The sequence below is a fragment of the Bombus terrestris genome, chromosome 7 (assembly GCF_910591885.1).
Source record: "Bombus terrestris chromosome 7, iyBomTerr1.2, whole genome shotgun sequence".
NCBI lineage: Eukaryota > Metazoa > Arthropoda > Insecta > Hymenoptera > Apidae > Bombus > Bombus terrestris.
Window position 1 is genome coordinate 18,780,741 of NC_063275.1, and position 25,632 is coordinate 18,806,372.

General features: G+C 34.1%; 1 protein-coding gene across 8 annotated transcripts in view; it reads left to right on the forward strand.

Annotated features, from left to right (window-relative positions):
* LOC100645596 overlaps positions 1 to 25,632 on the forward strand; it is a 356,587-nt gene that overhangs the window by 244,871 nt on the left and 86,084 nt on the right. For all 8 annotated transcript variants that reach the window (XM_048407495.1, XM_048407498.1, XM_048407500.1 and 5 more), the window contains 2 exons: positions 2,538 to 2,819; positions 7,185 to 7,550. In XM_048407495.1, the coding sequence (XP_048263452.1) occupies positions 2,538 to 2,819; positions 7,185 to 7,550 (648 nt within the window). The remainder of the gene's footprint in view (positions 1 to 2,537; positions 2,820 to 7,184; positions 7,551 to 25,632) is intronic.

A 25,632-nucleotide genomic window follows, 5' to 3' on the forward strand; every position in this document is an offset into this window, starting at 1 on the left:
GCGTAACATTAAGGAAACTAGGTCATACGAGGGATGTTTCAACATTGATAAATGAAATATTATACGCGTCGTTTCATTCATATTATCCTGTTTTCTAAGAGACGAGCAATGAAAATGAAATAAATTAGCTGTATCGTATACTCGAAACGGATCAAAGGTTACATCGAAAGACAGAAGGATACAATAGCCGATGAACGATCGGAATTATTTCAACTCCATTCATCCACGAAGAAATTGAAACTCCTAAAAGAGCAGTATCGTTCGTTCGAAACGCACTCTGTCACCTGACGATTTCCAATTGTTCAAAGGTCTCTCAGACCAATAACCGGAAGATCGTCAGAGGATTCCATCGTCATCGGGACAAAACAGCCAGTGAGTCTCTGCGAATCGAGACAATTTGTTCCAAAGTGTCGCTGTATCATCCCCAAAGCAAAAATACTGCCCGGCACAAGGGTAAAAAGCAAATCGGTGCACTTCCCTTCACCCTGCTCGCTTTTCGCCCTCTCTCCCCAGTTCTCCGGCCACTGTCTGTCTTTCTTCCGTTCACGGCGGCGAGTGTCGCGTCCGATTTAAATGAATTTGCATAGATTTTCCATTTATCCGTCTGGCCGGTCGTTTATTGCATATTTATCGAAAGTGGCGAAGAACTAATGCGATAAATTTCAATAAGCCCATCGGGTAACGCGTCACACGCCGACTTTAATATTCATACGCGGGTACACAGAGGCTTTGGACGATCGTTCGCGAAATCAGGAAATGCAACAAACCGTCTACAGGCGAAGCAGCACTGGTAGAACGAGCGTTTCGAAACGTGGAGGCGCGAACGATCCTTGTCGTGAGAGGGCTCGATGCCTGATTTACGATCCAAGTCACAAGTCGAGCTGCTAGACGTTTTGCGCTCGCTGGACTGCGTTCCTTCGACTGATTTTTCATTCGGCGTATACCACGCCTCGTGCTTCTTTGCTTATTGCTGGAAACGACGAGAGAGATTCTGCCTCGATGGAATTTCGTTGATGAATTGATTGGAGAATTAACGACGAGTGCCGTTCGTTCGGTTCTTTTTTATATCGATAAGATGCAATGGAATTAATACGACGTTGATTCAGGATGGTCGTATAAGGGTTCGATTCAAACGCCTTCGATGCTTTATGTTTTAATTCCAATTGTGTAATGACTTGACTTGACGCTACGAATCTTCTCAAAATGACAATTTTTAGTTCCCTCTTTTTTTGCAATTACTAAGTACAGTGTAGATGCCAGTGTAGACATTTGTAGAATTGCAAAGTGGAGGATACATATTTATATTGAATATTCTACTTTGAATATTTTGTGTATTTTTACATAGGATGTGCATTCCGTACATTTTTGCATATTTAAATTTCTATTGAATATAAAAAGATACACGATCTATTAATAGTAGATATGTATATCGTCCATCATTAATAATTTATGTTTTGTTTTACATTATTATGAAATTTTAATAATAAGGATAATCTCTATATTAGTGCTAATTGTACAGATTAAAAATTGCAACCGAACAAGTGGGAAGTTATAAATAGCGAAATGTGCTGGATTTTACAGTCGGAATTAATTTAAGAAATAGTTCTCAATAATAATTTTACTGAATAATAATTTTTACATTTTAGAATTGAATTTTTCTTTTTGCCTTTGAGAAAAATAGTTTTTTCGTATCAATTATAAATAATAAAGAAACATCTCGGGTGATCTTGTAAAGAGTGCATAATATAAAAAAAATTTGAAACCACTTTTATCAAAAGCGAATAAGTTCATCGTTCAGTTAATTGATAACTTGTTAACGCGTGCACGAAACATCGATCGTGTGAGGATCAAATATGTAGAAGTATCCAAAATGCGTATAATATGCACAAATATATAAAACATCGAAAACAGAGCGCTCTTTATAACGTTTAATACGTGAAACAACTATCTAGATACTTCGATTGCATTTCTGAATATTCATAAAAATATGAATCTGTATATAAGTATTCGAAGTCTACTTGCAAATGATACTCGAAACGGTTGCTGCAATAAGGCACAACCAGGCACTTCCACTTTACAGCAATTTCAACGAACCAGTAAAAAATAAAACTGAAAATCAAGTACTTTTAGAATGATGCTATAAAGCCATAAGCAATTGGTTATTCGTAATAATAAACTTTTGCACTTTTTGAATGTGAAACTTTCCAATACGAAACTTCCTTCTCTTTTAATAAATGCGATTTGAATATTTGTAACTGCCACTTTGTTGTTAGTGCGAATCCTTTATTCATCAAATTTTTCACTTTGATCCTTCTTATTTCCCTGAGAGAGTATAATATATAAATTTTCCACGAGACTGGACACAGATATGCTATTATGTCTGTGGAAACAATTCGCAATTTGTGCACATTCTATGTACAATTGTATCGGGAAAATAATTGACTGGGATCAAAGTGACTATTGTGACTCTGAAAGCGGCCCGGTTCCGATTAGGGAGCCAGAGAAGGAGTAAATCGATTAATCGTCGGATTCTGTAGTTTCAGAGAGCGTGTTTTCCGCGGCCGTTGGAGTTGGGGTGGGTGGCTACACCTGGGGTGCTCCCACGCCACCCCCTGGCTCACCCTACAGTCCTGTGCCCGTGACGCAGCTCGAGTTGCTGGCCAAGAATTTGGCTAGTTTGGCTCCTCCGGGTCAACAAGCGCTTAGCCTTCAAGGTGTTGGTGTGAACGTAGGCAGCTTGCATCACGCTCAGCACACACAGCACACCCAGCACACGCAACATACACTAAATCTGACTGGTCTTCATCATCTTCATCATGGTGAGTGTTTTTTTTTTTTTTTTTTTGCCATAAATTATAGAAGAGATATATTGTTTGGAATTAAATTAGTATCAACAAGTTGTTAATTTGAAATGAATAACGTGATGAATGAATTTTCTGGTCTTCATAATTTTCATTATGGTACGTTTTTTTTATATTATAAAGTATGAAGAGATCTTCTTTTTCTCGTCGTTTGGAATTAAATTAGGAATTAAATTAGCCGCAAGTTGCAAGAAACAGATAATATGACTGATAAGTTTTTCGTTAGGATTATTCTGGATTGCTCTTTGTGAAGTAATTGAAGAATGTTTAGGTATTTTTTTTGGTAGAAAATGAATAAACTTGCAATTGATTCGAGTACGTTCTCGAGAGTATTTTTTTATTAATAACGATACATTTATAATGATTTGTTTAAAAATACCAGGTGACCTAGAAAAGGTTATTATGTCGCGTGCAAATCTAGTTTGAAAATATAAGATATGTATGAATTATGCTAGATACCGTCGTATATTATTTTATATATCGAATTAAAAATCTTAAATGTTTTCGACTCGTTAACCTTTAAACCATCGAGATCATGCTCGTTTGCGCAAAGTTACTTTTAATCCAACTGTAAGAAACATTAATGGTCTCGTGATGCAATTTGATTTTAATCTTAATTTCACGTTTTTAGAATTAAATGTTGTTAAGGGCAAGTAATACACAGAGCACTTTATTTATCTCGACTACTTTATCATCGTTTATCATTGTTACTGTTAAAAATGAAAAATAGAAGGGGATGAACATGACAGTTAGTAATTTTACTTCCACAATACATTTTCTCTCCAAATTTTAGAGTTATCACTCATCTACAGTTATTTTATCATACGCCGTTGTAAAACATGACGAATAACAAGGTTGATACAATAGAGAAAGTAATTTGTATTAGTATATTATCAGTAAATATTAATTAAAAAGAGATAGAACTTTAGAAAGTAGTAGAAAGTAATCTAGCAAGTAGTTCTAGAAATATGTGGTGTTTCTTCAAAAAGTCGACCATCATCCAACAGGAAATATTATAAAATCATACAATGTAATTAATTACTAATTAACTATTTTTATAACCTCGTCTATTATTCTATTACGTAACTTTATCCAATATTCTATTACATAACAATATAGGTATCTTGAAAAAGGAGTAATATTTGATGAAAATGAATCGTCGTGTATCAGATATAAATCCCATAAATATCTACATAAATATGCAGTGTATTTGTTAATTAAACGGTTGAAATGTTATGAAATTTTTATTCTTTTCATAAATGAAAGATAATCGGTATCCTTTAGGACTCATAATTATTAATTCAAACGTAGCTGACTTAAGAATTATATTTTCCATTATTATTGTTTTCTCATTTTTGCAAATTATTATTTTTAATTTCATTATTATTTCTACATCGTCTTTCTATGACTAATTATTCAATCTACTAAAAACTTTCCAAGTCTTCATTCTGCTTTGTCAGCCATTTTTCCAGAAACTTCTTTAATTATTCTTCTGGAAGGATAATTTGCATATCTCGGTCAACTGTGCAAATATAATAATGGACATACTAATGCATATTTAATACGACAAAAAATGACGAAAATTACTTGTTCCACCCAACGCAAACGATAGATTCAAATGACGAAAAACAAACGGAGCAACTTGTTTTGATTCATCCAAACATGATCTCGAAGATATCGGGAAGGAAGTCGTGAAAGTTTTCTCGTTTAACTTTATCGATCGTGTTACCGTAATAAACGACGGAACGAAAAGTTACGCATTCAACAAGTTCGGAAAGAGTTTAATCGGCGCTCGATTGCCGACTAATTCGACGCGAATGCTGGAATAATCTTCGATCACCGCGGAAGTTGACACAGGGTTATTCAACGTTCTCTCGAGTACTTTTAAGGCTGTATCTATGCCGACGAATCGCTCTCCAAGTTCGACGTCGATTCGCCCGTTAAGCAGCTTACAATGTCGGAAAATAAGATGGTCGTGAGAAAGAGTTTCCAAGTTGGAATTCCTATGTATGTATGTTCCTCTGTGTATGTAATTGAAATTGTTTCATAAATCACCTCGAGTTGCTCCCTCGCAGCCTTTGATCTCGCCATTGATGTAATCTATTGGTAATTATTTCTACGTGCATGGCTCGGTTTTATTTCTTATTCGGTATATTTAATAAAAATTAAATTGTAATTATAGCGATTGGTAGACTGAATTTTTATTCTTTGACGTTTAAGTTATTAACGTACATCGAAGTTTAATAAATTTCAATTTCGATAAAATCAGTGATTTTGTCCCTAAGTCTTTTATAGATAGTTTTCGAACATTTTTACATTTTTTATATTATTTATTTCAGTACATTTTTACTTTATGAGATTTTTTTTATATCCTGAAAGCATCAGAAGCAAATATAGAAATTTATTCCTCTAGGACGTATTATCGCTTTCTTTTTTTAAATTGGTTCTTTGTAATCGTATCAATATCTCTAATACGTTGTTGGTAAGACATTTGTAATTTTTGGAAAAGATTAGTTTGATTTTACAAAATTCAGCAGCTCTAACAATGAAAAATTTGTTGCAGTATAGAATGAGATACTCTAGTAATTTTTGTGTCGTATGACATTTATATTATTATATCACATTTCTCCGTGTTTTTCTGTACTGTCTGAATATGTTCCCTTTTGTTTTACGTATGAAACATAGAGTACAAAATAATCTTAAATAATTAACAATATATGTTCCTAATACATATCTCTATAATGTATTAATAACAATGATATAATTATTTTGAAAACAACCTCGTTCCGCAAAATTGTTCGATATACTCGACGCTATTATGAATTAAAAATGCAAGTGGGAATAAATCAAATATTTGCATAATGTTTTTATTATACAAATAACGTATGAATCGTGTGAAACGTTTGTCACAAAAGTGTAGGTAACCGTACAAAATCGGTTTATCGAGTAGAAGTTTGAAACTGGTCGAAGTTGTGGTTTCATTGCGTCTACCACATTGTATTAATAATTAGCCAGATATTTCGTGGTTAGTAGCTTAATTAATGTTATCCGAATCGCGAGGATCTTACTCGCCGATTTTATTGTCTACTTCCTTTTACTATTACTAGCATTAATTATTTCGAAAACGGTCTAAAATTCGTTTATTCATTCGGATTTCGTTTCCTCCTTTATGAAATTGCTTTTTTTCGTAGAAATAATATTTTATAACCCAATTAACAATCAATTAATTGTAATGGATAAAGTAAATTAAGAAATTAAAAAGTTGTTACTTTACGATTTAAATAACTAGACAGAATTAAGCCATTTTTATTGAATAATTCATTAATAATTTAAAAATAGAAATATATCTACATGTTGAGAAATATTCAAGAATAAAGACGATGTTTACTACAATGAATAATGCATTTTTACTTATTAGTTTGCAGTGAATTTTAATCGATTACGCTTCTTTGAATAATATCATGTACATACTAGTTAATACCATTTTATATACTTCGTTTCAATTTTCAAATTGAAACGTATATGAATTTTTGTAGAACGAACAAACTTTATCCTTAAATTAAACGAGAATATATGATCTATTCCATAATTGTTAATTAAACTATATCTGTTGGTAACGTTAAAGGTTTATCATCCTGTATATACCAACATTTCACATACATATATATCAACCTCGAACATTTCACGACAACCTCGAATATTTAGTATGATTAACGTATTAACTGAATAATATATAATAATATATAACAAATACATAATCCTACTTTAGATGAAACTCTGCAATACTTCAAATTTATCTCATTTCAAACAGCTTATACCCTCTATGCAATATTGCTGCGATTCAAACTCGATAACACCTAAAATTCGTTTCATCGTAAACCGAGCAGTTTTTCCCCTTATTCATCATCCTCGTCATCATCCTCAATAATACAACTATATAATCCTGAATAGAAAAATTTAAACTTTTCACCAGTACCATAAATCAACCGATCGCAACTTATTACGCGCTATAATAAGATCATTCACGTTTTTTTCACAAAGTTCATTCTTATGATTCATTCAAAATCTTTCTCTATGCGTTTTCTAACATTTGACTTAGGGTAGTATCTTAGGGTTAGTATATTAGGGTAGTAGGCTAGGATAGTACATAAGTGATAAGGTAGTATAAGAATTTATAAACTAGGAAAAATGAAAAACGAATGGCAAAGAGAATATCTCTCTAAACGCTGGCTATACTATTAATTTATTACACTAACTGATATTTCACACAGCCAAATGTAGAATCACTGATAATACTGACATGATAATGTTTTCTGTGAACAGGAGGCTTGCACCAGAACACTTTCTCCCCTCAACTGTCTCTGGTGACCGGGAACACGCCAACGCTGACGATCAACAGCTTCTCGTCACCGAATTCGACAGGGAATGTGGTACCAACGACGGGAGTGTTGCTCCAGGAGTATCAATCGCCGGCAGGTTCGACTACCGGATGCTCGGTCACTGTGAACGGCACTTCGTGCCCTACGAGCTCGACCTCGAGCGCGATGGTGGTGCAGGGTGGCCAGAATGGCAACCAGGTTGTCCAGGCCACTGGCAAGAAACGAGAGGCCTTCCTATCGAGTCAAGGTCAACCAGTGAAACTGGAGAACAAATCGACGAGGCAGCCGTGTGTTTGCAGAAACAGCAACGGTACGTGTAGCCCTAGCTGATTTACCTTTTTTCTTGTTTCTCCTTCTCTTTATTTCTCTTCTTTTCTCTTCTGCCTATCTGCGCTAACAACGTTCAGTTGTGTCGCCCATCGACAAGAACTCGTAACCTGTTTACCGAATCGAGTATTTATCGAGTAGAGAATTCTATAATTAGGCAATTAAATCTTTGATAATAATCGGTTAATAATTGGTAAAACATAAAGGAATATCGGTTACACATTGAAAATTTATATAGAGTGGCTGTCGAAAGTTTTCGGACCAAACGTACTCTTATTATACTCTTGGAATGAAAAGTTGTAGAAAATTAAAATCTCTTACGCAAGTACGGTATATAATGCATCTTATAAACAATACTAATATCGACAAAATTTTTCCAAGAAGGATTATATTAATACGTAATTTAATACATAATTTAAGAAGAACATTGGTCGATCACTAAACGTTGATATTTCCTACTATTTGGTGATAATAATAGTGACAATTAACATGTTGCAATAAATATAAATAAATGAAGAGGACTATTAAATCCCTGAAAGATGAGTATTGGGAGAAAAATATCAAACTGAATTTTAATATATTTCAGTTGTCAGTCTATTTTTTTTTATAGTTTATAGTTTTATTATTACGTAGCTACACGAGTATTACATGGCTTTGCTTCCTTTCGCGTTGTACAAAGATTAACTGCCACGTGGTTCTTTTCTCGCATCGCTACATCCAATAGTAAATATTATCGTCCCAATTCAGAGGGATCTTTACTTAATTACATCTTTCCTGGTTAATGCTTTAACGATCCATAGCGAGGTTGATTGTCGGATCTCGAACTATACGGAATGGTCACGCCTCTACAAGAGGAATTCGAAAGTAGATCGGTTAGGATGATCTTGTGGAACGGGACTCGTTTTTTGACACTTGTTGTTTTTCGTTTGATTGCCGAGTATCGGACAGTTCGCTAGTTGCGAAAGACAAGATCGTTGGTTTCTGGGTTAGCTAGGCCGTTGATCGGCGGACGTAGACCTTTGGATATTGTGAAACACCATTTTTCTACGATACATGTATTTTTCAAGCAACGACAGTTTGAGATCAATATCGTTTGGATGCAATTTTCGATATTTTTATTAAAAAGTAAAGGCGTTAAAGTCTTGTTAGAAAATATGTCTAAATATGTAAAATTATTTATATTTCCGATATTTGACAATGAAGACTCAAGATTCTTTTGGTCATTAGCTTTGAATTTCTAGAAATATCAAAATCATTCAATGGCATTGAAAAATGTGATTTTTGATATATTCTGTATGAAGAAATAGCATCTTTCATAAATAAGAATTGATATATCAGCGTTTGAAATTAGCTGTAGTTCAAAGTTTTTATAATAGATGACCCAATCAATTTTTCTGAACAACGGATTAAAGCTTCCAAGAATCTTCATTCAACTGAATTTCTAGACCTCTGATATTTCACATTAAGAACGTCTAAATTCTTCCTTGTAACATTTTACCTGAATGAAAAATAGAAAGATTTTGAAATTAATTTTATTTCCAATGTTTCACAATGGAAGCATGTGTTCAAAGTTAAACAAATTTTAAATTTCGAATAGCATCCATAGAATTTCAATAATTCTCAATATATTCCTTTAAACTTTAAGATTAATTTTATTCCAGAGCAAAATTTTCCTATGTACCAATACTAAAAAATCTTTCATTAGATGAAGTTGTATACTTTTCATACTTCATATTGAAAGACTCCAAAAATGTTGTTATTTTATTCATTTAAAAGGGCGTAAATTTGTAACTTTCGAAAGCATCGAAATGGACTGACAGAGTTTAGAGGCGATTCTCAGTATTTTACGACGAAGGTCCGAACACGTTCAGAGACGCTTCGATTCTAGGCCGACGTCCAATTAATCCTTGCACGGATTGGTCACAGTGTAGCTCTATCGAAACGTTTCTGGCCGTGGACAAAGATTAACATAAATCACGACACGCTGTTCGTTGCCAAATTTAAGGCCAGGTTTGTCGTGTGCAGTTAGCCTGTCTTGGCCGAAGGAACGCATTAAGGCTCTACATGTACGTAGAAATCCAGTAGATACATACATCAATCTCCTAGACATTTTTGTGACCAAAGTAAATTTGTCTTGCAAACTAAGTAACTACGTTAAATGAGTGGAGCGGCTAAATTATTATGAGACGTAAGACATATAAAAATTTGATCAATAAATTATTCTGTAACAGAGCGCATCTTAGATGAAGTTAAAAGTGATAAAAGAAAATGAGATGAAATTAAGATGGTTGCACTTTGTATTTACGAGCATTAGATAGAAAAATTGTATCTTCTACAGCAGTTTTTAAATAAAGTGGTAACTTGTTTGAGTCTTTATGAAACTTCAAGAAAACTCGCTGAAGCAATATTTTAGTAATAAAAATGAAAAATTCAACAATGCCGGGACATACTTGAATTACCTGTAGACGCGGTAACAGTGAATTTTATATCGAAGACTAACTGATAATAATTTCAATGTTTTATTGAACAGACGGTTCAATGTTTTCTTGCTCTTCTTTTACCGAGAAAAAGGAATTGATCCTTTAAGAAGATCTTTGGCGTGGTATCGAGGGAAGAAATTATTAATAACTAGATTGCAGATTTTTATGCATGTACGGAAAATTGCGCGAACAATGTGGAAAAATATCTAAAATATCCAAAGTAGAGCAGCTGTAAAAATATTTACTGGGTGAAACAAATTTCTGCGTAAGTTCCATCTCTTTAATTCTATCTATAGAACTACAAATTTGCATAAATATCCGCACTCCATCAACGACGATTCCTTCTAATTTTTCACAAATTAAGGAACTCTCCAAGGATAACGAAACGTAAATTTCAGTCGAAAATAATGCAAAGAACGTAGCAGATCTAGGACAATTAATTTCTTTCCTCTCAAAGAACAAAACGACGGAATCTCCCGATCAATTTTATATTTATTTGCCATTACGAGACTCTAAATGTAGTCGATATAGAACTTCCGCATTATATTGTATATAGTCTTTTAAGTTGCCTCAGTCCAGTCACTAGAAGGCCTGTTTCCTTTGTAAAAGACGCCATTCAATTCTATTCTACGCGATTCGACCCTGGTAATTTGTCCCTGACACGAAAGAACGATTTCTTAGAAGTCCTTACGCTTTCCTTTTACTTGTTATCGGGATTAGCAAAGCTGGCAGAAGATTTTAAGAGAGATGCCCTCGCATCAAAGCTTCGAACAGGTCGGAGATACGATTGCTGACCTTGCTGGAAGTCTTCTTGCATCTGCATTATTGTCAGGGGGTGAGCTAGAGCGTCCTTTGTTCGAAGGGCTTCTTCGATGGCAACTTTAATTACGAATGGTGATCTTAATGCTTCGCTCTTAGGGGTAAAACGTGATTCTGTTGCGGAAACGTTGAGATGAGAATTCTACAGGAAATGTTATTAAGTTATATATTGACGATTGGAATAGTGGAATATTACAAGGACGTACTTTTTTACAATTTTTTCCCGATGGCGTAGTAATTGTGTTTTCATTCAAAACGTATCAACGAATTTGAAGGAAGATAAATGTAGTACGTTTCGATTCAAAGTCACTGTTTTATTAGAAATAATTTTTGTTCATTTTTCTTCGCTTTATGTTATTTGATGTATCCGTAAGGAGAGAAAGAATCTGTTTTATGAAAATGTATACTGCTTCATTTATGTTTGAGCGTGAAGTTTAACAGGATGAAAGCACAAGTTTAACACGATACGAGTTTTCAGAATTCGAGTAAAATTTTACAATATAGCTAGGTTAATGCATATTAAGCATGATAATTGATGCGTGAAATGCACGAAGCCGATCACTTAAAATATAATAGGTCAATTATGTTCAAAGTGATATATTTGAAAATTTTTACAACGTTATGTTTAAATAAATATTCGTGACATCTCCACGTTACATCTTTCCTATATCTTTAATACACTTATATTCGTGTATAATACTGGCATTATAAACGAAATGTAATATAAATGTTAAGAAATGCAAATCCTATAAATGCATTATTACTTTTAACATGGCAAGAATTTTACATCAAATTTAGCTTAAGCTAGTTACAAAGCTAGTTAGCTAGTTAAATTTGACTTTGCTACGTTTCTCTTATTCTTGTAGCTATTTTAATAAAATGACAGAAATAAAATTTAATTTCGAATTACACAAATTTTAAGTAATTAAAAAATATATTTTATAATAAATGAACAAAGTATTACGAAATTTGTATTCATAAGTTTAATTTAAAAAATCTATTTATCAAACTGTTTTAGTTTCTTAATCTTTAAAGGTCCACGGTCTAAAATCTTTCGGAATTCGTTTTATTTTATGAGATTCTCTTTATATTTGTTTCAAATAGTTACAAGAGCTAAGAATTTGGAGTATTCTGACCGGAGTATTCTACACTGAAAATTAATGCAATTCACTTGCAGAAGCTAGAGATTTATTTTATCGAATCGACGTGTCTTCGATGTTTTTAAATGACAAATCACAAGTTGGAATAATTGATCGATTTATAATTAACTAGTGCTCCTTTGTATTTTCTATTGAAAAAGCTTGTATTGGAATTCTAAAAACGATGGAAACATTATCTGCATTAATTAAAATTTTAGCGATTTAGTGAAATTTTTGTACCAAATATTTATGAACTGTATTGAATTTCTTTTAGGCAAAAATGTTTTGACGAGGTTTTAAAAAAATAACCGAGGAACATAACAATTGAAAAACGATGAATGATGAATGATAAATGAGGGAACGGGAAGAAGTAAAATTTTAGTGGAAGATTAATTACGTATAAGTGATTCATCTTTTATTATAAATATTCCCTGAACCGACTTCCCTTCTGTCAGAATACTTTATTAATATTTGTAAATGGTCCATTTGAAATCGTAAAGAATATTTAAGATATTATTCGTGGTAATTTATCAAGCACAGATATTATCGAGTCATGGGCCATTCATGCGCATTCATTGGAAATAATTAAAAAATCAACAATATTAAAACGAAAGTTCCAGGATAATTTAGATCGAAGAATAACTTTAAGAAAAACATCATCCCTAATAGGAAGAGACGATCGATTTACCTATGGATCATCATAATTATTTGAGGCACGTGTACAAAGAAAAGAAAATGTTTCATTTTGGTAGAATCGAAATATACATCATTTGTCTTTCGTTTCTTCATTATCGTCTCCTCGCATGTGCACCAAAAAACCGCATGCACGCAAACGGGGCATAAGAGTAATTTAAACGAGAAAAAACAGAATAGAAAGTATTGTACGGTACGTGAACGTTATTCAGATTATTCTGCGTAATTCACTAATTTTAGACCTTTCAAGAATTCCAATAAATTATATTTCCTATATTTATATCGTCGTCAAAGTTATCCTTAAGCAAGGGTTTTGTTCTACACTTAGGGCTTCGATTTATATTTAGATTCTACTTCTTAGCAGCTTGTAATTGAATGAGCTGCTGTTAGATTAAAAGGAAGTTGCATTCGTCGCATTGGACTGTCGATTTTTTGCAATTAGAATGATCAATTCTACTGCGTAAAATGGCTACTTGATCTATCTACGTACTAAAGCAGTGCAGTAATCAATTTATAGTTCTTGAAAAAACCTACTTGATAATTCCTCGCTCGTTTTTAAAATTACCGATACAATTACGATTACGATCATCATCGAGATATACGATCCTGACACAATTCTCTATTGACATGTATTGACGTAGCATCGTGCAACAGTGATCGCATCTAATATTTATTAGACCAAGCAGCGGAAGGTTTCGTATATTTCAACGCCTCGTGACGCGTAAAAGTCAGAGCGGACGGGATTCCGTGGAAATTCCACGGAATTCCTTGGCACTTTGGAGCAAACATCGCGGAACTAAGAACGAGATAAAATCTGAGGATCGGTCGACTGGCTGCATTGAAGTGCAAAGCAGGAAACCTCGAAGCTTTACTGCCGCTTATGCAATTGACGACGTTACAGCCGACTTCCTTGTAGGGTGCACGGTTGCTAAACTTCGACGTAAACTTCATGGTTGCCGTCCCAGACGTGACGTTTTTCATCGGCTCGACGAATCACGTTTCGTTACGTAAGGTCTGTTCGCGTTCGATGGCTGTTCTCTCTCGTCGACTTCTTAGCGAATGCTTATTTGTATCGAATTCCATGCTACGATAACGGATATACGAGAATTTACGGATTTAGAGGATTTTACTTAACTGTGAATGTAGAATGAGAGACGTAGAAGTTACACAGGGTGTTCCGTGCAATTAGGACAAGCTATAAGTACGAAACGATAGAAGATTGAAGAAAATTTCATAAGGAGAAATGAAACAGCTTCGAATAATACACGACCTGATGTAATTTGCAAGCGACGACGTTTTAAAGATTAGATTGCCACTTGTGCGTCATTTAGCATCATCGAATCACCACATCGTTTGGAACCGTTCAATTTTGCTTAATGAAATTCTTTTCTATCCTTCGCCGTTTCAGGATCATAGTCTGATCCAGTTACGAAGGGGCACCCTATATAGCCGAATAAAAAAAAGCTCGAGCGAATTTGTTAAGAACCGGATTCGCGATTTGATCCTTGCTCAATCGATCAGGTGTCACTGTTAACGCAACGTTTCATTTGCAGTTTCTTTTTTAGGCTGTTTAAGTTATTGAATCTTATTCACTAAGGTAACGATTACGAAAGCGAAGTCCAAGATTTCCTAATACTTTTCTCGTTACGCTCTCTTCTTCTACTTTGAATTCTGTATCATGGAGCTTGAAGAAATCGAAGCACATAAATATTTACACGATTGTGATAAATTATTCTTTTTCAAATTATGGAAATCTCTGTTGCGTCCCTGATTCACCGTATCACGGACCTTTTTAAAATATTTATCATTCCAAGAGATGTTACTGTGTCAATATTTATGACAAAACGATATATAAATCAGTTTCTTTTTACGATTTTCAATAATATTTGTATACTATTTTATTGCTTATATCGTATCTTTCCGCGATTCTTCATTTCACTGTCTAAAATTTAAGGGTTAATGATTTTTATCGTAATTCTTTTTGAAGAAATTATTCGTCATCCTCAGCAATAGATTTACCCACGCGATGTTGCTACAAACATCTAGTTTCTTCAATTTCTTGCGGTTAAAAATATTTTGCAAATGTTGCAATGAACAACAGTCAGATAGCATTCCGTTGGTTAAATCGGACGAATCCGACAATTTCTGCGCACTCTTCACTGACAGATCGAAGTCTAGTATCAACTTGTTAAAAAATAAATTATTGACCAATTCCAAATATTTCTCTTTAATTGCTGCATTTAATCGATCCGACTGAGAACAGCATTCATATAAATTGAGAGTTTTGTTATTTAATTGAAATTTATCATGAACAAGTAACTTCCAATTTCCGATACACGATAGAGCTTAATTACGATAGGAATCTATAATGAGTTATAGAAAAAATGATACTTAATTTCAGATGTGAATTTTGTCTGTGTGTTTGAAATTGTTTTCAATTTATAGCAGCTTAAATTGGAGCACGAATGTTATTATTGAAGAGCGATGCAAGTAGAGAAGAAACAATGATTTGATTATAATACTCGTAAACAAAGATGGTTCACGAAACTACTTTACCATTTAATAGATAGATAATAGAAGTTTCGAATAACATTATAACATTGAACGGAAGCCATTAATTCCAAGTCCAACATGAACACATAGACTGCAACATGAAACTGCAACTGAACTTATATGACTATTAAAGTTCCGTATAACTTTCTACAGAAATTTAAGGCGTTTAAATCAAATTCAACAGCAATGAACTCCAAGTGATCGATAACAGTATTTTCAGCTCGAGTGAACACGAACAAATTGTTGCTCCTGAATTGAACTTTCGTTAGAATATCTTATTTGAACATTTTAATTATCCATCTAATGAAATTGGTAGATCGATAAGTAAAACGTTTAAACTGGAGATTTCAATTGGAAACATTTAAGTATCGTTCGTAGTAACTTCTAACCACACACACATAGTTGTTCAAATATTAGCAAAATAAATCTGTAAAAGCTATCGAAGGTGAAATTCCATCACACGTAAATGCTATCCCGATGTTATTTGTAACCATCACAAACGACAATCTCTCTATTTTTTATTTAACATCGCATAGCGATGAAACATTTAAATATACATAGCGTTCGTTTAATTCTATCGATCTTTATTGATCTAAAGCGAAAAGGATTAGTTAAATTTTACCGGTAATAGCAGAAATTTAATTTTCTTTGACGATAGCTTTCAAGAGTTAATCTAGCAGCGAGTTGCTTATTTTCTAATATTAAAGCTTTACGTAAATTTAGTTTAGAATATCGAATATGTAAATTGATCGTGTCGAAAAGGTTGGTAACTAGATCTTTAACCACGATAAAGAGCTACTTTACAAAATACCACTATCGAACTGTTAATGGCTTAAATGCACAAAGCTTCGTATGTGCTTCTACCGTAGTTTAGGGTATCTAAGTTAAATCCAGAAGCAATTAATCCAGACTAATAACGGCCACTTTCCAAAATGTGATCATCTAACTATCAATAAACCGCTCATCACGTGTCAAACTTTACGTCCAACTTGAAACATCCATATCAAATTCATCAATGATTAGTTTCGATCCTTAATTGTTATTTATACGTTGCGATTTCAGCTGTACATTTTCGCAACGACAATTTCTTACTCGCGCATCTTTTAACTGTATTTACCAGTTTTTAGCATTTGAAGAAGAAGTTTAATATAAAATCTTTTAATAATAGAAAAACACGATCGACTGGAAAACGATCTAAAGAATGCTGTAAGGTAAACTTGCAGGTTTTTGAACTGCGCGAACAAGTTAAATAACTAAAATTGAAAATCACATTTATAAGAAAGACTTTCAACACCACTTGTAAGAGACACCGATAATTTCTGATTGATTCGAGTATATGAGTTCTGTGATTCATATATTCTCGCATAGTCGTGTATTTTTGATATCAGATATAAAAGTACGTACATATTCTCTCTCTTTCTTGGCTTCTTATAGAAAAATAAATGTTAAGATCTGTGCTACGTGCAGCGGCATTTAACACGTGAAATTTGTAGTATTATACCGTCTTATTTTTGGAACGCGCTGTTTAAAGATTCCAAATTTAAAGGATAAACAAATCCTTATTCAAACTCACATTTCACGCAAACTATCCAAACCACATTGAAGAGGTTGCTGCAATAACTCGAGTAAATCAACGGAAAGCATCTCAAAATCGTCAAGTCACTGTTTCAATTTTCCCATAAATTCGTAATCAAATAACGTTCCTAATAACAAACATTGCGCTCTTGAATACCAAATCTATACCTCCCTTTTTCTTCCAATAAATATAATGCAATTGAAATATCGAACCCGTCTGGCCTTATCTCTATGAACTTTTCATTTCTCAACGCCTGAATTCAGGCAACCGAACTTCTTAATCAAATCAATCGATCGCAATCCTCAAATCTACCTCGTTCTACCCTACCGCTCAAACCATCATCGATTATCACCCGACAAATTGCTCATCAAAATAACGCTTCAAAAAAAAAAAAAAGAAAAAAAAGTTAAGAAGTAAACACTCTGCTCAACTTAAAAATCTTCGTTTTCAATTAACCCATTTGCAACCATCGACGAAAAGTCGTTTACCCAATCCTCGTAAACATCACTAGATCAATTAACTTGCTCTAGCTCGGAACATCACCTCAGAACAACCATAAAATACCGCAACCATCCAACAGGTCATGATATCTTCTCCTATTGAGCATCGAAAGCACGAGTGTTTCGACGAGGTTTGCGCGGTTGGTTGCCTAAATAGAATCGACTGGAACGAACTGGAAATCGGTTGGTCGTCGTCGAACACAGTCCGCGAGCGATGTAGCGCACGGGCAAGAACAAATCATGATATCTACTCGTACGAAGCATCGAAAGCACGAATGTTTCGTTCGGATTTTCGCGGTTGGCCGTCTAAATAGAGTGGACTGGAACGAACTCGAAATCGGTTGGTCGTTGTCGAACACGATCCGTGAGCAGTGTGGCGCGCGGGCAAGAAGAGAAGCAGGAAGCGTGCGGAGCTACCGTCGCTGATGCAATTGACGACCTTGCAGCGACTCCCTCCGGGCGTTCCGCAACACGAAGTCGTGTTTGGAGTCGGCAGCAGGGGAAAGAGGCGGTTACGGGTTGGTCGGACGCGACAGAGAGAGGGCAAAAGCGTCGGAGAACGACAGGCTGAAACAGACACACGAACCACGCGGAGAAGCAAGGAGGGAATGGTCGTGAGTTGGAAAGGCAAGCTGAAGGAGTAAAGAAGTAAAATAGGGAGAAAAAGAGGGAGACGGGACGAGAGAATACAGGGTGTCGCAAAATATGTAGGGAAATTTTAAGGGTACAGGAGCGAATCGGTGTATGTCAGTGTCGGGTTAAAAATGTCTTACACCGTGCAAATAGGGATATTTATTTGTTCGTTGCAATTGTCGAAACGGTTTATTAACATTACGACATAGTCGTTTTGATATAGCTACAGGAATTACGAATCCTGAATTAGATAGGATCGTCGGTTGAAGGATTTGGCAATGAAAAGCTATTTGCGATCCATATAAATCACTCTTAACGAACTACTGACTTGTACTTATTGGCTTTTAAGCTCTCAATTTATAAGATCGATTGTAGGTACCGAAACGATGAGAAATGCCCATTAACAAGAATGTCGTTTAAGGCTTATTTTTCAAATTATGTGCAACGCTGTTTTTTTCGTTAGAAATATATTAACATAAGAAATCAGCTGACGAAAGCTTCGATCTTATTCATATTCTTCGTGTTTCTCATTTTAATGTAACAGTCGAAATCCAATTTATATTCTACAGCAGCCAACGAAAGTATCATTTGAACATTTACCATAAAAAAACTCTGATATGTTGGTATATTGTATGCACTATATGAAACGTTTTGAAATTTCATTAGCACTATGACGAGACACGACTGTCATAATTGTATGTATTGGTAAAATCTGAAAGAACTCCGGAACCACCCCTATTCGTAAGTATCAGGACACTTACAGAAAAATATGGTAAAACCTGTGACAAACTATTAGGAAATCGTCGTCAATCCTCGTGAGCTCAGACTGTAATGAATCTATAAATTCAACGTTGCAATAAAAATGCCAAAATTATGTAATAAATTGAAATATATCGGTTTTGCTTATATTCGTCGTATCTACGTATTAGGTATCTGATTATAGTTGTACCTGTTAGATATTCTGTTATTGCGTTATAAACGTTGTAAATGCTGTAAGCAATTCCATACGTCAGATTCAAACTTTAGGCTATTTGATTCATCTCAAATTCTTTCAACGTGATTTAGATCGAAGAGTTGTATAGATGCTAACATATTATCAATTCATTAGTTACCTCTAAAATTCTTATAAACAGTTTTCACAATCTCTCGCTATGTAGTATCAAGTGTTATTCCGTACAAATACAAGACTCTAGCCGGTTAAATATTTCCCTGACAAACTATACCAATTATCACGTAACACACTAAATCAACATACGGATGTCCTAATGTTCCAGGGATGTACACATATAGTAATTGCAAGACATTTTCTACAAATGTATATTTAATAAAAATATATCATGCAACATAAATATTAAGGATGGTTCCACTGAATATTCAAGCTTATTAATATAATAAATAATTGTCTCTTTAACTATTCATGTACATTTATGACCTCTGTGAAATATATACATCCGTTAAATATCTTGTTTTTTCTGTGTAACGTACATTTTCAGGTATGTTTCAAACTTGATCAATGAAATCGTCATAGCCGAATCTCATTACGACGTTAATGAAATTCCAGAATGTTTCGTACAAGACACGTACGTGACATGTTCATAAAATATCTCTACAAGTGAGCAACTGTATATCATTTGTTTCGGTTGGTGGATCTCAAAATCAGAAACCTGAAGCGTGAATGAGACTGAGAGGAAGGTTCACTCGCTGATTCATTGATGCCAGCACATTTCTACGTAAAGTAGTAGAGTTTCCCATCGTTTTCTAATTTCGAATCAACCCCATAAATGTTACCCATATATTCTGTGACACCCTGTATAAGAAGGGGTAGGGGTCGAGGAAGAAAAGGACGAAATCGAAGCAGTAGAAAAGGATAAATAAAAGGGACGAAGAGGATGAAGGAGGAGGAAGAGGGGGATGAGTAAAAAACGAAGGGACGAAAGAAAAAAGAAGTGGTAGCGGAGGAGGAGGAGGCGAAGGAGGAGGAGCCAAAAAAGAGGAGACAAAAAAGCGTGGAGAGGTAGAGAGACGGATGAACGGAGAAGGTTGATATGAAAGAGGGTTGCATGTTAGTTAAAGAAGGAAACGACGAGGTGAGACAGGAAAATGAGGAAAGAGAGAGAAAGAGAGGGACGAGCTTACGCAAGATTCTCCCGCTTCTATATTTACTGTAAGAACCGACTGGTCTCTCCGGCAGTTTCTCTTTGGTATCCCCCGACGAGCCAGTTTTACGCTTCGTTTTCATGATTCATTCCTGTCCACCACGTGGCCCAGTCGACGACGCTTCCCACGGCGGGCTACTTGTTCGAAGAACGACCGCGACGACTTTTGTAGGCCAAAACTCGTTACCCGCGTGTTGAGTAAATTGCACGAAATACCGAGAAACTGATGAGCTCTCCCAATGGGAGGCTTCGACCAGCGATCTAGCTAATTTTTCGTAACATGATCGACGGACATCGCGAGGCTTCGTCCTCGTTATTGACGCTAATCAGTAAGCTAAATTTCCGTGATTGATTGGTAGTTTGCGCGAGTTTATTTTGATTAACTTTTACATAGGTTTTATGTGATAGTTATGAATATAACTATTTGTTCATAGAGCAAATTATAGTTGTAATATTTTTGGTAGGGACTTTAACTTTGTGAGCAACATACAAGTATTTACTAAAATTATGTTTTCTCAAATTTGTCAATTTGATTGTTTATGCCTCAGGCGACTTTGTAAAAATAATTTTAGACTTGTTTTCAGTTGTGGTTCCAACTAAAAAATTGAAGATATTGTGCAACAATTAATCTTGTAGGGCGTTTTCGTTCTGCAAATTTAGCTACTTCGGCAAAATAATTGAAAACAAGTTTATCCAGGAATAAATTGTAAATTAAGGTCTGAAGATTTTGATGAAATTAAAAAAAAATTATTCGCTAAATAGAAATATATTTTATTAATCTCGATAATGAAATTATCGATAATGAAATAAATCTCGATAAGATATAATAATAATTAGATATATTAACTGCCGATACTGATATGTTTTAGAATCAATAATTGTTCGTAAATTTTTCAAACTTTTATGTCATTATCTTTTCTCTAACAAATGTTTTACAATGATACATACATCTGCCTTTCACAAATCTTGATATAAAATTTGATATACGCAATATGGCTAATAAATATTAACCAACGTATATGTATACTGCAAGATATACATTAGCTTGATACGTATGCTTTTAATCAAATTAAAATTTTCATATCTTGCCAGAGTGCAGAAAACACGATGCAAAACAATATTTACCTTAATAATTCAAGAAATACTAAAGCTACACGAAAAGTACAGCTTAGAATAACTGGCAAATTTTTTTCTCTAGTAAAATAATTAATACTTTGTTGTGAGTAAGTTTCATACTGTGGCAACAAAATATTAAAAAGAATTTTACATAATTATATATCTATGCAAATGGGTAATTCGTAGCCATGGCTAACTATAAATAAACACAACAAAAGCATTTGCAAAGTTCAAGACAGCTATTAAAACAGTGTGTTTTAACCGGGTTTATTCCTAAGTGATTATCATGCATTTGCATATGGAGGAATTCTTAATAATCGCTTTAGGTACCATTAAATTTTTCAGTTATGCATATCATCTAGGTTAAGCAATGTGGAAAAGAAATGAGAGCAAGTAATAAAACTTCATGTACTCGTTCGTTAACCGTGCAATTTTAAAACCGAGCCAGATATTGTTTTTAATTATCCGGCTAACATAAGCAAAGAAATATGATTATACAATATATCGGAGACTGCGTATAAAAAGCCGACTCGAAGAGACGTTCATAATTACGTGAAATGTTATCAAAAATAACTTTAATTGCTATGACTCAATGAAACAAGTGCATAATTATTTTGAATCGTAATCGTACTAATGAAAGAACAATGATATAGATAAAAAAGAAAAACAGAATAAAGAATATGCAGATAAATATTTGTCGGGAGAAATTCCGAGCAAAATTTGATTTTCTACAAATATATTATGGAATTCTAAATAATTCATTTCTCATTTCTGTTATCAGAAAGTAGTTTTAAATCGAAAATCACAAATTCGTACTATGTTGCTTTTTAAGCTCTGAAAATTTTTCAGATTGTTCAAGATATAAATGGCGTCGTTTTTTATTTAATTATTATTTTATTAAAACGATCATTTACTTATTTCGAATAGTAATGTCAGGAACATAGTTATTAGTTAGTATTAGTTAGTTATATGATAATTAACGTTCATGTATTTAGTGTCCATTATAAATAGGTCAACGTAAACATTTATGTGGAACTACGGTATTATTACTTTCGCATTCAATTGATTCATTCATCAAACATTTAATTGAAATTCATATATCAAACTCTGAATTTTTTGATAATTTCGACTTCAAATGCCAAACTGTACAAACAAATTCATCCAACGCTTATACCGCGTTGAGTGCATCCTCGTTCTCGTTCCATCACGAACTAAATTCAACAAATCAAAATTATTTTAATAAGACTTTTCGATCGTAAAAATACAATTTTCATTGCTTTCTCTTCTCCGTTTTTAAACAAAATTAATCTAGTTATAAATGACCTGGTCTGTTCGATTTCCAATCTCCAATTAAATTGAACAATAATTAAAAAATTAAAATTATCTCAACAAGACACTTTGCAATCATTCTTCCATTGCTTCAAACAAAACTTTGCGTTATTTTTATTCCCCGTTTTCACACTTTATACATCAAACTCTAAATTTCTTGATCTCAATTTTCCATTTTCAAACATGCAATCAAACTCATCAACAAATCCGATTTAATTTAAGATTCTTCTCAATAGCAAAAACAAAAATTTCCTCGTTTCCAAACAAGATTTACCATCATCCCTCAAATTTCTTGGTTTCTGTGGTTTGCAATATTCAACCACACAACCGCATCAACAATGGAAACTATTCGAACAAGAGTTTCGAGTCAAACATTATTTTTCTTCGATCGCGAAAAATAAAACTTTGATTATTTCAGATAAAACCTTCCTTGCTTTCTGCCGATTTTCAAACAAAATTCACCATACTTAATAATTTTCCATCGTCGATTTTCCGAGACAAGCGGGGAGGTAGGTAAACGTTCTATCGCGGGTGACTTTAACAATCGATGGAAATTAATTTGATTGGCGATCGATTCGCGAAGAGGTCGATGTCGCAGCGTGAAATCGCGCGGGAACTCGTCTTAATAAGTTTTTAATTCGCGGAGTATTAGCATCGGTCGGCCGGTTTTATTATCGGTCGGTAAATTATGGTTTCATTTATTCAAAAGGTTGAACGCGTGAAAGGCCGCCGGCTCGGTACTTAAACGAGCTATCCATATTCCGGTGCACGTATATTTTAAATACCTGTATAATTTTCGTAGCTTCGGCTTGGTTCGCCACAGAACGCTGAATTAATTTCAACGGAACGAAATTTCCGCGTCGACTTTCGTCCCTTTTCCCTCGATGAAACACACGCGTCGCCTGCAAAAGTGTGATTTTCTCGATTTTTTCTCGCAGAAATCGTCGAGTAGCACGCGTGAAGCATTTTTTCCTCGATCGTCGTTTCCCTTGGCTTTTTCTTTTCGATTTTTCTAATCCCTGCTGTTTACAGAACAGTTGAGTTAAAAAGAATTACTCGGCAAAGATCTAACTGCTGTAAATATCGACCGCAAGCGACAAATGATATTAAACAGATTCAGATTTACATGTGCACATTTAATTCTAAATCTGATCCAACGACAACTTCCGATATTTGCAATTGCCGAATTACCGTTAAACGCATTCCTTTCAGCTGCCCTAAATATAAAGAGTCCCGTTGCAAACTCCACGTCCGAGAAACTCTAAATGGAAATTTCAGTAACGGAAAACAAACGTCAATTTCGTCGTGTCATTTTAAATGACGCGGTGTTGTATAACAGGATTTAATCCCCGTAATATTTTCAATCTTCGTTGTCGTCTAATAACCACACATGCGCGGCTGATGCGACGTTAAAATCTACGGAAAAAAGAAAGATCTCCGAGCTTTCTTCTTTTTCTCTAATTATAATTGCATCAACCGTTCGCGTGAATTATTATATGACGACGCAAGAAATGAAAAGTTACGATTGTATTAAGTTGGCAGGAATGTAATGTCGGCTTTCGATTAAATTAAGAAAACCAGTCTGAAATAATTAATACGTCACGGTTTACGATGAAATTATTTTATAATTTAATATTAATTAATAATAAATTAAATGATATTAATGTTTATAAAACACTTGACTCACGTTCGAACTTAACAGTCCGTGTAGTTCGAGCAATTTTATTTGTATTTCAGCAAAATTAGACATGGAAAATGACGAAGCCTGTTCTTAGCTTAATCATGTTACACGAATTTGAAAAATGTGTAAATGTAATTACCTGGAATTCTCTTTCATCTTCTCTGTTCTACAGATACACCACCATGGCATTATAATTATTATCAGTCACTGCAAAATTATTCAACTAAGGGAGATATAAGGCATTGGTTCCATCTTTTAATTTAATAATCCTTATGTTGATTTACGATATATTTATCTTTTAAATTCTCCTCAATCGAATTCCTGTCGGTAGACTCTTTCATTGGAGAATGAAATGTTCTATCGTTAATGTGATATTGCATACATAATTCATATGTGATTTTCTCTTGAGAAAATGAACTAATTCTATCACTCGACTCTCCCCAAGTCTCTTAGGTCTCAATTCTGCAAATTACAATTTGATCGTGTCTTAGCACATTATATATGGTATCTACATTGGTTTTGTAACTAACGTCGGTTGCTTTTTATCATTTCCTTTTTTTTTTTTTTTTTCTTAAATATTTTCTTGTCTCTGAGAGTTCGAAAATTTGAACTCGAATCGTTCGAATTGTCGTGTATGTTTTCTTTCGAGTGGATGTAACAGGATGACTGGGAAAACGGAGAGGATAACGGCAGGTGCTTTCCACCGGCGAACTGTTCGCCGAGGACGCGTTTGTTTGGGAAACGTCGATGAAGACGACGTGCACGGCTGAAAGGATTAGCTCGTGATCCGACGGTTGCCAGATGAGAAGTTGCGAGCGAGCGTCGCGGCCCGACGGTCTTTCGTCCTTTGTATTTTGTCGACCATGAACTCAGTGATAGTATCTTTCATCTTCTTCCTTTTTCAAATGTCTTCATCTACTTAACATCGTTCTCTATCTATTGGTGTTCATTGTGGATTCTTTGAACGCAGTATTTTTGTGCGCAATTTTTCTATGGTTATGTTTTAGATTTATGCGTTGTCATATTAATTGGATATTAATTTTATTTTTATTGCAGTAATTTAAATATCTGTGATGACGTTATTTTCAGTACACTCTGATTTCTAACTAAGAAAATAGCTGTTTTATTTATTTTAGACAGACTATAGTATTAAGAAATTTTACAAAATAATAATTACATTCATAATAGTAATGATTTCTTTGAATTATGATGATATTTATTACTGGATGTAGAGGAAAAGTGGAGTCGGAATTGAGGAAAATATAAGCTAACAAATAAAATTACGAAGTATAGTCTGTTATTAGGCTTCTTTCGACAATAATTTTCACGTCAGTTTTAGATATTGAATTTTTATATCGAATAGTCTTATTATCTATTTGAAAAGATAACA